This window comes from Cryptotermes secundus, unplaced genomic scaffold (assembly GCF_002891405.2).
Source record: "Cryptotermes secundus unplaced genomic scaffold, Csec_1.0 scaffold441, whole genome shotgun sequence".
Taxonomy (NCBI): domain Eukaryota; kingdom Metazoa; phylum Arthropoda; class Insecta; order Blattodea; family Kalotermitidae; genus Cryptotermes; species Cryptotermes secundus.
In genome coordinates, this window is record NW_019727400.1 from 684,207 (window position 1) to 698,476 (window position 14,270).

General features: G+C 41.4%; 2 protein-coding genes across 2 annotated transcripts in view; one reads left to right on the forward strand and one right to left on the reverse strand.

Moving 5' to 3' along the window:
* The window catches only part of LOC111864693 (T-box transcription factor TBX20), a 96,049-nt gene extending 84,775 nt beyond the window's left edge, over positions 1 to 11,274 (reverse strand). The window contains exon 1 of the mRNA XM_023852125.2: positions 10,348 to 11,274. Coding sequence (XP_023707893.1) covers positions 10,348 to 10,486 — 139 coding nt within the window. The 5' untranslated portion in view covers positions 10,487 to 11,274. The remainder of the gene's footprint in view (positions 1 to 10,347) is intronic.
* LOC111864694 (golgin subfamily A member 7) overlaps positions 1 to 14,270 on the forward strand; it is a 405,703-nt gene that overhangs the window by 179,620 nt on the left and 211,813 nt on the right. The window lies entirely within an intron of this gene.

Genomic DNA, 14,270 nt, shown 5'->3' on the forward strand with positions numbered 1-14,270 from the left:
GCAAACAATCTTTATCTTAGTTAGTGGAGTCGAACAAATTCACGATATTGTTAAGCAATAAGCAAGTTGAAGAAAGTCGTCTTCTGGGTTTAGACGCCGTGTATTCTTCGTTTTGGCCGACGTTTCGGAAGAACGTATCGCCTCAAAACTTACATAATAAGCAAGTTATTTCGAGAATCTTCCTATAGTATTTCACAAGCGATAAATTCGCCAATGTAAGCTGTACGGGTGAAGGTGCTGCGGCCGTCAAAGTATTGTATGCTAACCGGTTAAAAATGTTAGTCGATGTTTAACCAAATATAAGCATCTACGTAATTTGTTAATAAATATTTTGCATTCTGAATTGTTTATTACGCTATTCCATTACAATAACTTGAAGCTTACACTATTATTATTATTATATCACTCACTCACTCATGGAGCGGAGCCCTTCTCGAGAAGCTGCCAATTGTGCAGCTACTCAAGAACTTACCAGTATTTTATGCAACTCGAATGTTCATTACCGTGTTCACAAGAGCCCTTCATTGGTCACTAATCCTTAGCCAGATCAATTCAATCCATACCATCCCATCCTGTCTCTCTAAGATCCATTTTAATATTGTCCACCCACCTACGTCTTGGTCTTCCTAGTAGTCTCTTTCCTTCTTTACCCACCAATATGCTACATGCATTCCCTGTCCACTTCAACCTCCACAATTATTATAAGCAATAAAATATTAGTTATTAGTCATGTTATATTGAGTTACTATACACCGTTTCGGTCACTCTGTCCGTCTACACCATCGGAGATTGACATTCATCACGTGTCAGAGAGAAGACACTCTACGAAACGTCGCGTACTGTCCCCATACAGGCACCACTGATTGCTCGAAAAGACTCCATTGCATAATTCAATAATTTGAGGAAAATTATTCTGAAGAATCCGAAAAGAATAATGGATTGTTGGTCTCTATAAATTTTCTGGCGTAAAAGAACATTTGGGCACCCTTTACATGTTCCCAGAGTTGGCTAAGAAGATACGATAACAATGCGGTGACTTAGGCCTATGTCGCATATTGCCCGTTGTCATATAAACAACGTATGTATAGGCAGGTAGGCAGGACATCCTAAGGTAACGGTCTGTTCGTTTAATATCCACTCCTCAGACTCTTTTAGTCAGAATATTTATTGGTATGAAAGGATTCTTCTGAAATTGTTCTTTCCTGCTCCATTTTAAAAGGCAGTAAACCAATGATTTTTGTGATTTACCGCATCACAAATTTCACAGAAGACATCTTATGAAAAGTATTCATATACCTAACTTCATAATAAGTGGCTCTGAGGCTAACCTGTTAAGAAAGTAGTATGTTAAATAACAGACTCATTTTACGAACTGAGGAGGCATGGAGTATAAATTTTATAAATGTCTTTTATTTATAGTTTATTTGACAACATTGCCAGTAGATTAGACTAGAGACCTATATTGTCGGTTGTTAGGATGATTAACTCTTTAAAGCCCAGTGGTTACTATATGTACCACCTGCTTTAACATACTAAAACTCTACATTCTGCCCACAGAATATATTTATATGTTCCATATGGTTCTCACAATAAACAGCGACTCTTTTCTTGCACAATATTAACCGGTTGGTCTTTGTAGCGAAGACAATGTGTTTCCTGTGAGGTACGAACTGAATTGTTATATACTAATTATAATAAATTCAGACTTTAAAGGATCAATGCAAGATAACTTTTATGTGCCGAAGAAAAATGTTCTAGTGGCCTATACTAACGTACTTTTTCGGTAGTCACGTGGGGTGACTAAGAAGCAGGACAAAAGAGACTTAGTAAAGACAGTCGACGGCCGCGACATAGCTCAAGCGGTTAGTCGCTGGCTTCCCACCGCGGCGACCCGGGTTCGATCCCAGGTCTGGTCAAATGGGATTTGTGATGGACAAAGTTTCGCTGGGGCAGGTTTTCTCCGGGTACTTCGGTTTCCCTTGCCAATCTTCATTCCACCAATTGCTCCACAATCACCCTCACCTATCATCTGGGGCTGGTACAATAGGCCAGAAGTTGCCGCAGTACAAGGGACGTAGTCCCACCCCACTAGCAATAAAAAAATAAGGATAGTCACTGTCTTGAACCTGTAAAGCAGAGCCTATATATAAAATCTCTGCTATCCGGATCTGTTTGCTGATCACCTAGAGATTAGCTTTAATTTTTCAGACGTCTTCTGAAGTTTCTGGTTTGGTCATCACCATCTGCTCTTCAGTGGCGTCTTAGGCTCTTCCTCGCGTAATGCCTAGCTTCACCCTTTCCTCCCTGCTGGTCCACATTATCCAACCATCTCTGCTTACGGCTTCCAATTTCTCTTTTTCCTCCTGGCCTGGAGTCAAACATTCTCTTAGTTAAATCCGAAAATTTCTGGTTTATGTAAACTTGAGTTTCCTTGTGTGTAGGAGTCGGCGTAGCTCAGTCGGTATAGCGACAGGCTACGGACTGGACGGCTGGGGTTCGGTTCACGGCAGGGAAAACTTATTTATCTCTTCTCCACGGCGTTCAGACCACCTCTGGGGCCCATCCAACCTCATATTTAATGAATAAAATGGGCTCTTTACCTCTGGGAGTAAAGCGGCAGGGGCATGAAGCTGACTACTCGCTTCTATCTAGTGCCGATATCAAGAACGCTAGAACTGCGCCATGCGTCTTCATGGCTTGGTACTTATTTAAGAGCAGGGATGGCTATACCTTACATTTCGCAGTCGCTCTGACCACGCGACACCCTCTATCCTCAAAAGTTGGCACTAACTTCGCCGTCAAGCTACGGTCGCTCGGTCGGTATAGTTCGCTTGCGGACTATAAGCCACGGAATTTATTTGTTTACGCTGTATATATGAATCTGTATCGCACTTTCTCCAGTTATACAACATTCAAATATTTCTCAGCTAACGGTCAGGAGCTTTGCCTTTTCTACTATCTCTCGACCGAGTTACCAGTATTGAAGCGACGCGAATCATATTGTGGAGTGTAGTACCGTTGCTATGCAATGATCGCGAGAAGGAACTGATAACGGCCGTTAGGCACGTCAACATCATCCGGGCTATCGCTAGGCTACCGAACATAATAACGATAGAAACAAATTGTTGGAGGCTGTTTTCCTTTGGGTCCTTCCCCGAAGCTATGGAGCGAGGACCCAAGGCCAGCTGAGTTCATTTCAGTTGCGGGACATTCGCCGGAGAGTAACGACGTGATCATAGAAGCTGGAGAATCTTCATTGTTAAGATCCTTTACTAGGAAACTACTAATTGAGAAGACTTAGCTTTCAGTGATTTGTAGATTGTGGAAATCAGCGATAATGTTATAGCTATTTGTAGCTACGATCTGCAAGTTGCCAATAAATATCTTCAGCAATTCAAACCCCGTCTATAGTCACACATGCTACGTGACAATATGATGTTGCTGAAATGCTAAGTCGCGAGCAAATAATTAATGCTTTTCAGGAAACTCCTGCTACCTGTCTGACAGATCTCAGGTTCAGATCACAGGTCGGCTGTTCTAGCTGAGGGCCTTGCTTTAATTTTTCGTAGCCCTTCCAAGCAGAAGCCGAATACTGCCTCACCTCAAGCTACTGCCTCTTCTAATGTTACTATGTCGCTGGTAATCCTAACATTGCACAATATGATGGGTTTGAGGTGCCCGCAACGGTGGCCATAAGGAGTTATATCTTCTGGGATATGAAGAAGTCTATTGAAAATGAATAAACATTTCGGAGGAACATGCCGCATCCTTCTTCAGGGCTTTGTCTCCTTTGCTACCTGGTTTATTCTGGTTTCTTGCATGACATAGAGACCCTGTCTGTAGCTCGAAGGCGACATGTTCCTCCGAAACGTCTGTTGATTTCTAACGGACTACACGACGTTATTACCCAGAATATAGAACTCTTCACTAAATATGACGTTTGAACGCGTCGTTAAATAAATAAGGCATAATTAAGAAACAAAATTCTTAAAAATAAAAAGTAAAACTATCCCTGTAATAGGTCGTGGAAGCCCATAGGGTTGTGAGACGTCGATGTTTCCACATTTTTTAGACAGTCGGCTCACAGATGGCGGTGAGGTTGTCAGCCTTATGCGCCGAGCTATCCCTGTAACAGGCCATGGTAGCCCATAGGTTTGTGAGACGTCGAGGCTCCCACATTTTCTAGATAAACGGCTGACAGATGGCGGTGAGGTCAGTCTTACGCCACCAGGAAGATTTCTGGTATTCATTTCTGTTAGAGGCTGAGTCGACCCCAGGGCCATAGTGTGGCTGGCAGTATTAGGTAAATTAAAAAAAAAAAAATGACCTCGTCTGGAATTGAACCCGCGACCTTCCGGCTTGTAGCATAGTGCCTCAACGAACTACGCTACCGCGTGCCCCCGCAAAATTCGTAAGATATGCATTTATTGAAAGGATGATGGACACGGAGGAAGAAGGAATGAAAGAAAGGAGGATTGGTGAAAGAGAGAGGAAAGAAAAGAAGGAAGAGAGAAAGAATGTGTTCACAGAAACGTATTATGGCAGCATCTGGCGGTGTTGGGGAAACCATGACAATCGGAAAGCGGGCGCCAGTATAAATTGGACACACACGAGAGTTGCAAAGTCCGCGGATTGCTAGTGCCACTAATGATCGGCGCAAGAAGGCAAAGCCACTCGTGACGAGACAATAACACAACATTAATAGCACCGGCATTGTTGTAATTTGAATCCATGTTATTCCAATGATCATTTTCCACACTAGAACAATCAGACACGGCAGTCCACTGTGACATGCGCAGAAACAGCATATGCAGAGCTGCATACCGCCTTGAATTATAAGCACTCGCAAACAAACTTAAGGCTTTTGTTGTGAGTTAGTACGGAGGTAGTGTTACGTTGTTTTGAGTGCAGTTATTTGTTGAATGACACCAGTTTTAAGTTTCCAATTGCAATTTTTATGAGATCTCCAATAAACTACATGATACAGTTCGTAACCTTGGTTCTTAAAGCTTCTGTTATACATACTGTACAATAGAGAAGTGATTGAAACGTGAATAATAGAACACAATAGAGAGAAAGGAAGCATTATTATTTGACAGATGTGACTGGTTCGCTGTCCCACTTGCAACTCGTCCTTCTAAATCTTATTTAAACATTTTTGTACATTTCACTACATGTTTCGACTGACATTGACCATCATCAGGTGAGTAAAATTTGTTGGTGGAAACTGCTGTGCTGCTTCCGATGTGTAACCACATCTGGTGATCACAAGGCCGCGCCATAGCTCAAGCGGTTAGTCGCTGGCTTCCCATCGCGGCGGCCCGGGTTCGATCCCCGGTCTGGTCAAGTGGGTCTTGTGGTGGACAAAGTGGAGCTGGGGCAGTTTTTCTCCGAGTATTTCGGTTTCCCCTGCCAATCTTCATTCCACCAATTGCTCCACAATCCCCCTCACCTATCATCTGGGGCTGGTACAATAGACCAGAAGTGGCCGCAGTACAAGGGACTTAGTCCCACCCTACTATCAATAAAAAAAGGCAAGAAATGTCTTCACTCGCCGAACACTGGGATCGTGTGTTCGAATCCCACTTGAAGCATAGTCTATGTACATTTATTCTGTATTTAAGTAGCGGCTTTACGACGTGCTGATCCCCCGTCCAAGGATTCCTACCGACTGTGTAAGATTAATAAACTGAAATGAAGAATGCCGTCTTCTGGTATGTGGTGCCGTGCAGATCTTGTGTGAACAGACGTTTCGGAGGAACGTATCGCATCCAGGCTAGGAACCAGCCACCTCCTCTCGCTGGTTCCTCCCTCGTGGATTTTTATACCCTGAAAACGGAGGCGATACGTTCCTCCGAAACATCAGTTTACACGATATCTACATGGCGCCACATCCCAGAAGACGACATTCTTCAACGGGTTGAGAATAACGCTAAAGTTTAGATCTTGCAACATTTTACTTGCAGGAAACGAGACTACAGATTTTTTGACTCTTCTCTGTGGGTGTGTGTGGTCGCTTCAACACAGAGACGAAGCAGACCGCCTCTCTGATCAATACAGTTAACGGCCCTTTCTCTTCCGTCATCTCACGTTAGGAAGTAACGCCTGATTGCTTATGCTGCCCGCATGTAGATATATAATAATTGAGTTTCGCAGTCGTTGTGGAAAGGCCATCTAATGCCCATTTGACCCTAGACAAATCTCTCGGCTTTGTACATTGGCTTTATCCCAGAAGATCACGTGGATATTTCATCGGTTATATTGATTATACCACGGGTATGCCCCGTGTTATTTATAGACCCGAATCTGAACAGAGAAAGCCTGTGGAAATTGGAACTGATCTGAACCCGTATACTATCTGCAGGCTTAGAGTAAATTAGTCACTCCGCATATCCATGTGTCCGACAGCTTCCGCCGATATCACCAAATCGCCATATGTCACTGTATCAAGTTGAAATAGGCCTGTCCAGTTGCACAGTGCTTCAAAATGTGGTCAACTATTATTTCTGCCATGAAACAAATGTAGCTGAAACTCAACGTACGTGAATTACTTTTTTCTTTTTTGTAACATCAAAGGACAGAGTAATTATGTGAGCCGAACATTTGATATGGCCGCCACGAAATAATCTAACTGTAAATTGAAATTGTTCTGTAATCAGTAAAGCTAATCGTCATGAAAATTATAACATTACAAGCATGGCGTATTATTGTGTTGCATGTTATGAAACGGAAATTAGCTACTGGTTTTTGCAGTGCGGTATTAAAATGTAATTAAGCTCTACCCTCACCCAGGAATGGGATCTCTGATTTTGTGAAATGTTCCAAACTCAGAAATAATTTTTATATCTGTGTATACGATTCATATCTGGCTTGATACAAATTTCTATGTCTTCAAAAGGACAATACGTTGGAATATTATGGAGAACAATACCGTCAGATGTTTTATGTGACATTTCCCATATCCGTTTCAACGTATGATAATTTCATTCGTAAACAAAGCATATGTTTCGTATTATGTGACTTATTGAGAACAGCCTTTCAACCTTATTCCAAACTTTCATTCATTTCAGACTTATCCCTTTTCCATGCTATTAATGTCACATCCCACTTAAAGGCAATGTTTATTCATTTAATTTTCTCAGAATCATAATCACAGTTACTTTGCTACTGACGGTTTACGGCCAATCATTTGGTCTTGGCGACAAGTCCCTTGAGACTCACGACCAGTCATAGTCCTTATGTAACATCCTCTCTCACTAGAGGATGGGTCTCTCGTTTACAATTGCTGCTGGTCCTCGCCAGCACAGTCATTCTCGTGTTTGAGTCCCGCGGGACTCATAAACACATTTTACTGTCTCAGATTCGAGATTCCCCCAACCTGGAGAGCCAGGCCCCATTGTATTTATATCCCCCAGGAACAGAGTAGCCCAGTTATACCCCCAGGCACTGGTTTCCTTTTCGACGCTTCTTACGACCCTTAATAACTGATTTCTTTCTAAGTAATATATACAAATTTCGTCCGTACCTCACAGGAAACATATTATGTCTGCACTACAAAGCCCAACCGGTTAATGCTGTTCAGGGAAACAGTCGCTGTTTACTGTGAGAACCATACGGAACACACAGATACGTTCTGTGGGCAGAATGCAGAGTTTTATTGTGTTAAAGCTGGTGGTGCATATAGTAACCACTTGCTTTAAAGGGTTGACGTTGTTTGTGGATGGAAAAAAAACAGCGTTGTTACTGTCTGGACTTGTCCTTTGAAATTAAATCCTTTTACGTTTGATCGACTGAAACATTTGCTAATTAATTGATCTGATTTATCGTCTCAGATCGACGCACTTTACTTGGAGTGTAACAGAATTCGCGTGTACTCGGATACAGACTTCGTAATAGCGATGGATGTAACACCTGTCAGCAAGACAAAAGGTTATGCAGCCGATGTCTATACCAAAAGTAAGGGCTGTCTAACTTCTTCGAAAAAATATAACATGCTTAGCTATGGCGGGATATGGCCACACAATATTCCCAGTGAGAATCACATTTACAGCTGAATAATTCGATAAAAGTCAGTCTAATTAGTGACTATTAACATGTAATTTTTTTTTCATGTTAAGTGCTGATGTCGATAGACTGATATTTCATAGAAATAAACTCAGGCATAATACAAATTCTCCGATTAAATTAAATAAAATTATAGTTAAAAGTACTTAGTAGACCTAAAAATGCCAAATTCTGACTTCTTATTTCGAGTTATTAAAGATAGTCTACAGAAATTATTAAACAATGAATCTCATAATATACGCGGAATTATAATTAATATTGATTAATTCATTGATCAATTAAAAATTAAATATCAAAAACATGCGCAAAATTAATGTTAACGCAAATACTGCATTTACAAGAGAAATGGTGGGCATGAGAGCCACGAAATTAAACTTAATCTCATCATGCTTAAATTTAATTGACAAGATATGCTTCCTTCTCTTTCTACGCCCTTATTACCTGCATAGAGAAAAGTCCTTAAGAAGCCGTCAGTCTCTCAGCTACTCAAGAACTTCCCAGCATTTTATGGAACCCGATGGTTCATTACCGTGTTCACAAGAGCCTTCCACTGATCCTTATACTGAACCAGATGAACTTAATCCTTTAAATCCCAGTGGTTACTATATGTACCACACACTTTAACACACTAAAACCCTGCATCTACGCATGGAGTGTATCTGTGTGTTCCGTATGGTTTTTACAATAAACAGCATTAACCGGTTGGGCTTTGTAGCTGTGACGTAATGCGTTTCCTGTGAGGTACAGACTGAACTTATATATACATATTACTTAGAAGAAATAGAGAGTTAAAAAAAAACTGGGAATTTTGTGGTAGGCAAACCTGATTACTGCAAACGTATGAACATTTGTTCAGTATAACTGAATTCAGGTCTATGCCCTTAATCAAATTCATATGAAGACCATCGAAAGGTCTGTTCAGTCTGACGTCATTTCTTAAATAAAAGGTCCTAAACATGCAAGTAAGAAAAATAGGCATACTTTAGCAGGATAAGGTTAATTGAATAGCACGTCCAATATGTGCCTATAGATTTGCACTTTAAATTCATACAGCGCCGTTTTAAATGAAAGTGCAGTAAAATAAGCCTCCATAATAAAATAAGCTAATAACAGGGTTCCTAGAAGTGTGAGCCTCCAAGGGGGGGTGACACCGGAAATGTGTATAGTAAAAATTCTGAATAAATTTTAATTCTAAAACGTCGCATTAAAATATAGGCACACAACAAAAGGGAAATTACTCTGTGCTTAGAATATTAATTATTATTTAAATTGATATAAATAACATTTTAAACAAGCGTAACTCTTATAAGTCAGGGGGGCCTGAAATGTTTCTACCCTTATCGTGGGATCCTCAAAAATAATTTAGAAAATTTAGACCAATACGGTTTATAACTTGTTTTCCTTCATAGTTGTATTGACTCTCTGGGGACAGGAAACAGATATACGTGTATTTTAGCCTCGTTGAGGTTTATTTTGATATTTTCATTTCATGCTAACTGAAGGTCTGGTCGTGTGGGTAGCAACTTGCTTCGTACCCGGAGGTACCGGGCTCATATCTCGAACAGGAGAATTGTTGTCATGGCAGCTTCCACATTTTCCTACTCTTTATTCACTAATAAACCTGCCCTTCTGACAGCATCATTATATGAGTAATTATGTTGAGTTCTGTTTTCTGGCATGTGGCGACGTGTAGGACGTTTCGAAGAAATATTCTGTCTCCGAAACATAGGCAAGCTTCTACTAGCTTAAACGGCGTCACATAGCAGAAAACAGTGTTATTCTTAGTAGCTTTCACGAGAATCTGGACCCTATAATATCAAATCTCCAATAATTTGGAGACTTCAAATTCTTTTCGACGAATGCCGTCTTCTGGGATGTGGCACCGTGTAGATATTGAATAAACCGACGTTTCGGAGGAACGTATCGCCTCCATCTTCAGGGTATAAGAAAAATAAAAAAAAAATCCGCGAGAGAAGAACCAGCGTGAGAAGGTGGCTGCATACGATACGCTCCTCCGAAACATCGGCTTATACAATATCTATACGGCGCCACATCCAAGAAAACGGCATTCTTCATAGTCACCGCCGTGAAAACCTGAAATTTTACATGAATTCCTTTCATTCAGCTGTATTTTAGATACGAAAATGTAAACTTATAACAGAGCCACCTCTGTTTTCCCACGTTACATGCCTGCAGTACAATTTGAGACCTTAACATAACGTTTCACCTATAGTTAGATTCGCACGGGAAGGCGAATTGTGTTCCCCGTGCGGTGTTGCCTACCTAGTGGTGACAGAGTATCCGACGCCTCTTGCTGCTTGTTGCGACTGCGACGGTCGTGCCGCGCCATAATGGCGGCGATGGAGAAGTCGGTGGCGCAGGGTCGGAGCGTACAGTTCTCCTCCATGGTCTGCAACAGCATGGAGAGAGCGAGTTTTGAACCCCGTTACTATCAGTTCAGGACCACATGGGTTTCACTGCTTTGGAGACATGACACAGGTGTTCACTTCCCACCACCAGCTTCCTGCATCTTCTGTCATCACTTTGACATATCCTCATCATCATTATCATCATCACATGTCGCTACCCGGAAGAATCCTGAACGGTTTGTTTCCTTTAGGATGTGATCCCCTCCATCAGTGCAGAACCTAATGATCACTGAACTTTTCACCAGAACAATCGTTTATCTCCGTTGACGGGGCTTGAGTTTCCCAGCGTCCGGTCGAAATGTCATCACCAGTGTCATTAAGTCTGAACCTTCCCACAAAAAGCGATCGTGTGAATTAGTCGTCGTGCTTCTAACAACACTGACACAGCAGCTGCTTCTGTGCGATCACTATTTAACGACATTTCCACGTCTGAAGATACACAAGTTAGTTGGATTTCTCTTGTTCTTCATTTATCCTTTTTTTTTTACCCCTCTTTTCTGTTTCACTTGGTCCGCCCAGCACACGGCACGGGGGCACGCTGTTCTATGGACCACCCAGCAGTCAGGGAAGGGGGCGTGGCGCTTGGAAACCCCACAGAGCCCCCCTAAACACACTGTCACTTTGAGTTTGGATTCTACCTGGACGTTACACTTTACACTTTACGTTGTTGTAGCTGTCCCAGTGAGAGAGTGAGAATTGTGCTCGGTTTAGCCCCCGAAGCCGATACCTGAGATCGCTGCGCTGTTGGCGTGTTGTCGCGACACCAGCGAGTGCTGCTAGATCCGCACCGGGCAGGCGAGAACTGACAGACACGACCGCCTAGCGCTGCCATTTTTTTGACGTTGCTCCTGAGGGCTTGTAGGGTGCGCGGCGCGGAGAGGAGGAGGGAAAGAGGGAGAGAAAGACGAGGAGGAGGAGGAGAAGGAGGATAAGAACGACTGGGAAAGGTCTCGCTGACAGGGCACAGCAACAACCCCCCCCCCAACATCAAGCAACACCACAACCTCTCGTACACACATACATACACGAATATACAGATCTGAGGCAGAAAGGGGGGGGGATCAAAAGATACGGCGCTTTATTTTTTTTTTTCCCCATTCCGTCACCGAAGCGAAACGACTGATGTACCTGGGCGGGACGTGACAGGAGGGGGAGCGGTAATGTGACGGGTGAGCGCGCACCCACTGTGTTCGCTGTTGTATGATAAAGAGGGGTAACCTGTCCTGAATAAGAGAGAGAGGTATATACCTTGAGTTGAGTTCGGAATCTGGAGACAGACCCACCTGCCGGCAGACACCGGATCTATAATCTCCTCCCTGGTTAAAGAGGATGAACACGGAGGGAAATGGAACTAGTTGTAACATCCATATCCGTATTTGCTGTTAACACGAGTATAATTTGTGTATCAAATCTTCTGTCATACTATTCACACAGTATTAGATTTATATGAAAATGTAAGGATAGAATAATATTAGTTATGTTGTAAAGTTTAACCCTTTTATTCGAATGACGTTGGAATAAATACCCATTTTGTTATTCTTACGTCAGTGGACCTCAACTTTCTGCTTCTCGCTGGGCATTTGGATTTTTCTTTTGCGTTGTATTATAGGTAGAAGAGAGACCTAAAATTTATAATAACTATCCCTCCCTTTTCAAATAGTGCCATCTATTGTATAAAAATATAAAATTATAGTAAAACAAATTTCTTTTGTAAATACGTGTATGATTTTAAAAGGTTTATGCAACCGGGTATTTTATTTAATGTAAATATTCTTATCTTCAACGTCTGCAAAAGTAATTGACAAAAAAAAAACGCTCGCAATCCACACGTTGAAAACAATTGTTGTTCAAGTAATGTAAATAAGTTTTTTAAATAAAATTATTTATGTGCCTGAAACCGTATTTGGAACACAATTGAAGGTGATATTTGTCACAGCGTACAAATGGGACACATATCACATAAGTTATCGTGACATAATTTATATATAAGGATAATATTAAAACGTATCTTGAAGTAATAGAGTGTAATAGTGTTAATCCAGGATAAAGTCCATTATAGTGTTTCTGTGAGTGCGCTAATTGAACTTCAGACTTCAAAAAAGTGTGTGAATTTCTCAAACAACTTACTAATTCTTAATTTCTCGAAAAGAGCTCTTTATCGTGATATTAAATTTTTTAATTTTATCTTTTAAGTATCGATAATGATATCATGATAACAAGTAAAACAAAAGTACAGACATCGAACAATTCAGTGAGGCACTCGAAATTAATCTGACTCACTAAATGGACCTCAGTATAAGCAGGTCAGATAAAAATCGTAGAAGTCTGTCGGCATATTTTTTATAAAAATAGAAACTATTAAGTAAGAACCAAAAGTTTGTGACGATGGCAAATTGCTGCAAGTAATATGTTTTTGGACATTATCCATCGTCCTGTCTGTTTTTTAAAAAACCCGTCCTGTTTCCTTTTTTACAACACAGCGTTTCGGAGATTGGATTCTGTCCCCATCCTCAGACAAAACATAGATGGGTCCAATAGATATCTCCGGAGATAGGGCTTCAAAACGCTCTGATCAACCCTTCCTCTACAATACATGAGGAGGTGAACCCTCTGTGCCACAGAATACAAGACCCAATTCGTTTCCATTCAGAAACAAAATAGCTCAAACTTATAGGACCCTCGTTATAACAGACAAAATCTAGCTGTGTAGACTTGTGAATTGTTACAGATGTTGAGGCGCTAAGAATGTTTTGTGGTTAGAAATCTGTTTAAAATAAAAACCTTTATATAATCACATTGTGTGTTTATATTTTTATTGCGTGTATATGCCACGTATTCTATTGTGTAATTTCGTGAATAACCCCTTCATTCGGTTACAGCATTAGTCCGGGATAGCTCAGTAGGTATAGCGATTGGCTACGGGCTGGACGACAAGAGGGATCAGAGTTCAAGTCCCTGTAAGGTTAAGATTTTTCTCCATGTCGTCTAGACCGGCTCTGGGTCCCTCCCAGCCTTTTAACCAATGCGTACCGGGGGTAAAGCGGCCACGGCGTGAAGCCGACCACTCATCTCCAACTACAACGGAGTTCAAGAAGACGTGGATCTATACATCCGCTCCCCCAATACGTCTTCATGGCGTAGTGCTTAATTAGTTGAGCACAGGGACATATTTAACATTTTTGCTGTGTCGCTTGAAGCCATAAAGGCCGTAGGAAATGCATGAAAGGTAGATTTCAGTACGTGTTTAACCCTATCATCGAAATGACATGAATAGATTTATCTGTACCACTGCCACTTTACCCCACTTACAAAACACAAAGCCCACTTGTGGGCCCAGAGCCTGCCTGGACAAGATGGCAAACCGTATGAAATCTTTACCGTTGCTAGGAATCGAACCACACGTAATTACTGAGCTAGAAATCACTTGCTTTAAGTCTTATTGACTGAGGTACATCGCTACTCACACTGCAGATAATACAACCAATATTTAATATAATAATCTAAATATATTGATTATCTTAATAATTTTATTGAAATTTCTTCAATAGAATCATCATATCATCATTGTCATCAAGAACATTGTTGCCTATATATGAAATCTTCTTCAAAGTTATTTAGACAACATTTTTTTCAAGTGACGTCACTTCCTCCCCTGTTTCTGTCATCGCCTGGCCACAGGAATTGGTGGGGTGGAGTCTATAGCTCCTAGCCCCGCCTACCACAGTCGGGGTGGAGCCACAGTCCCATCACGTGGTATTCTAATGTGTGGGCCATAAT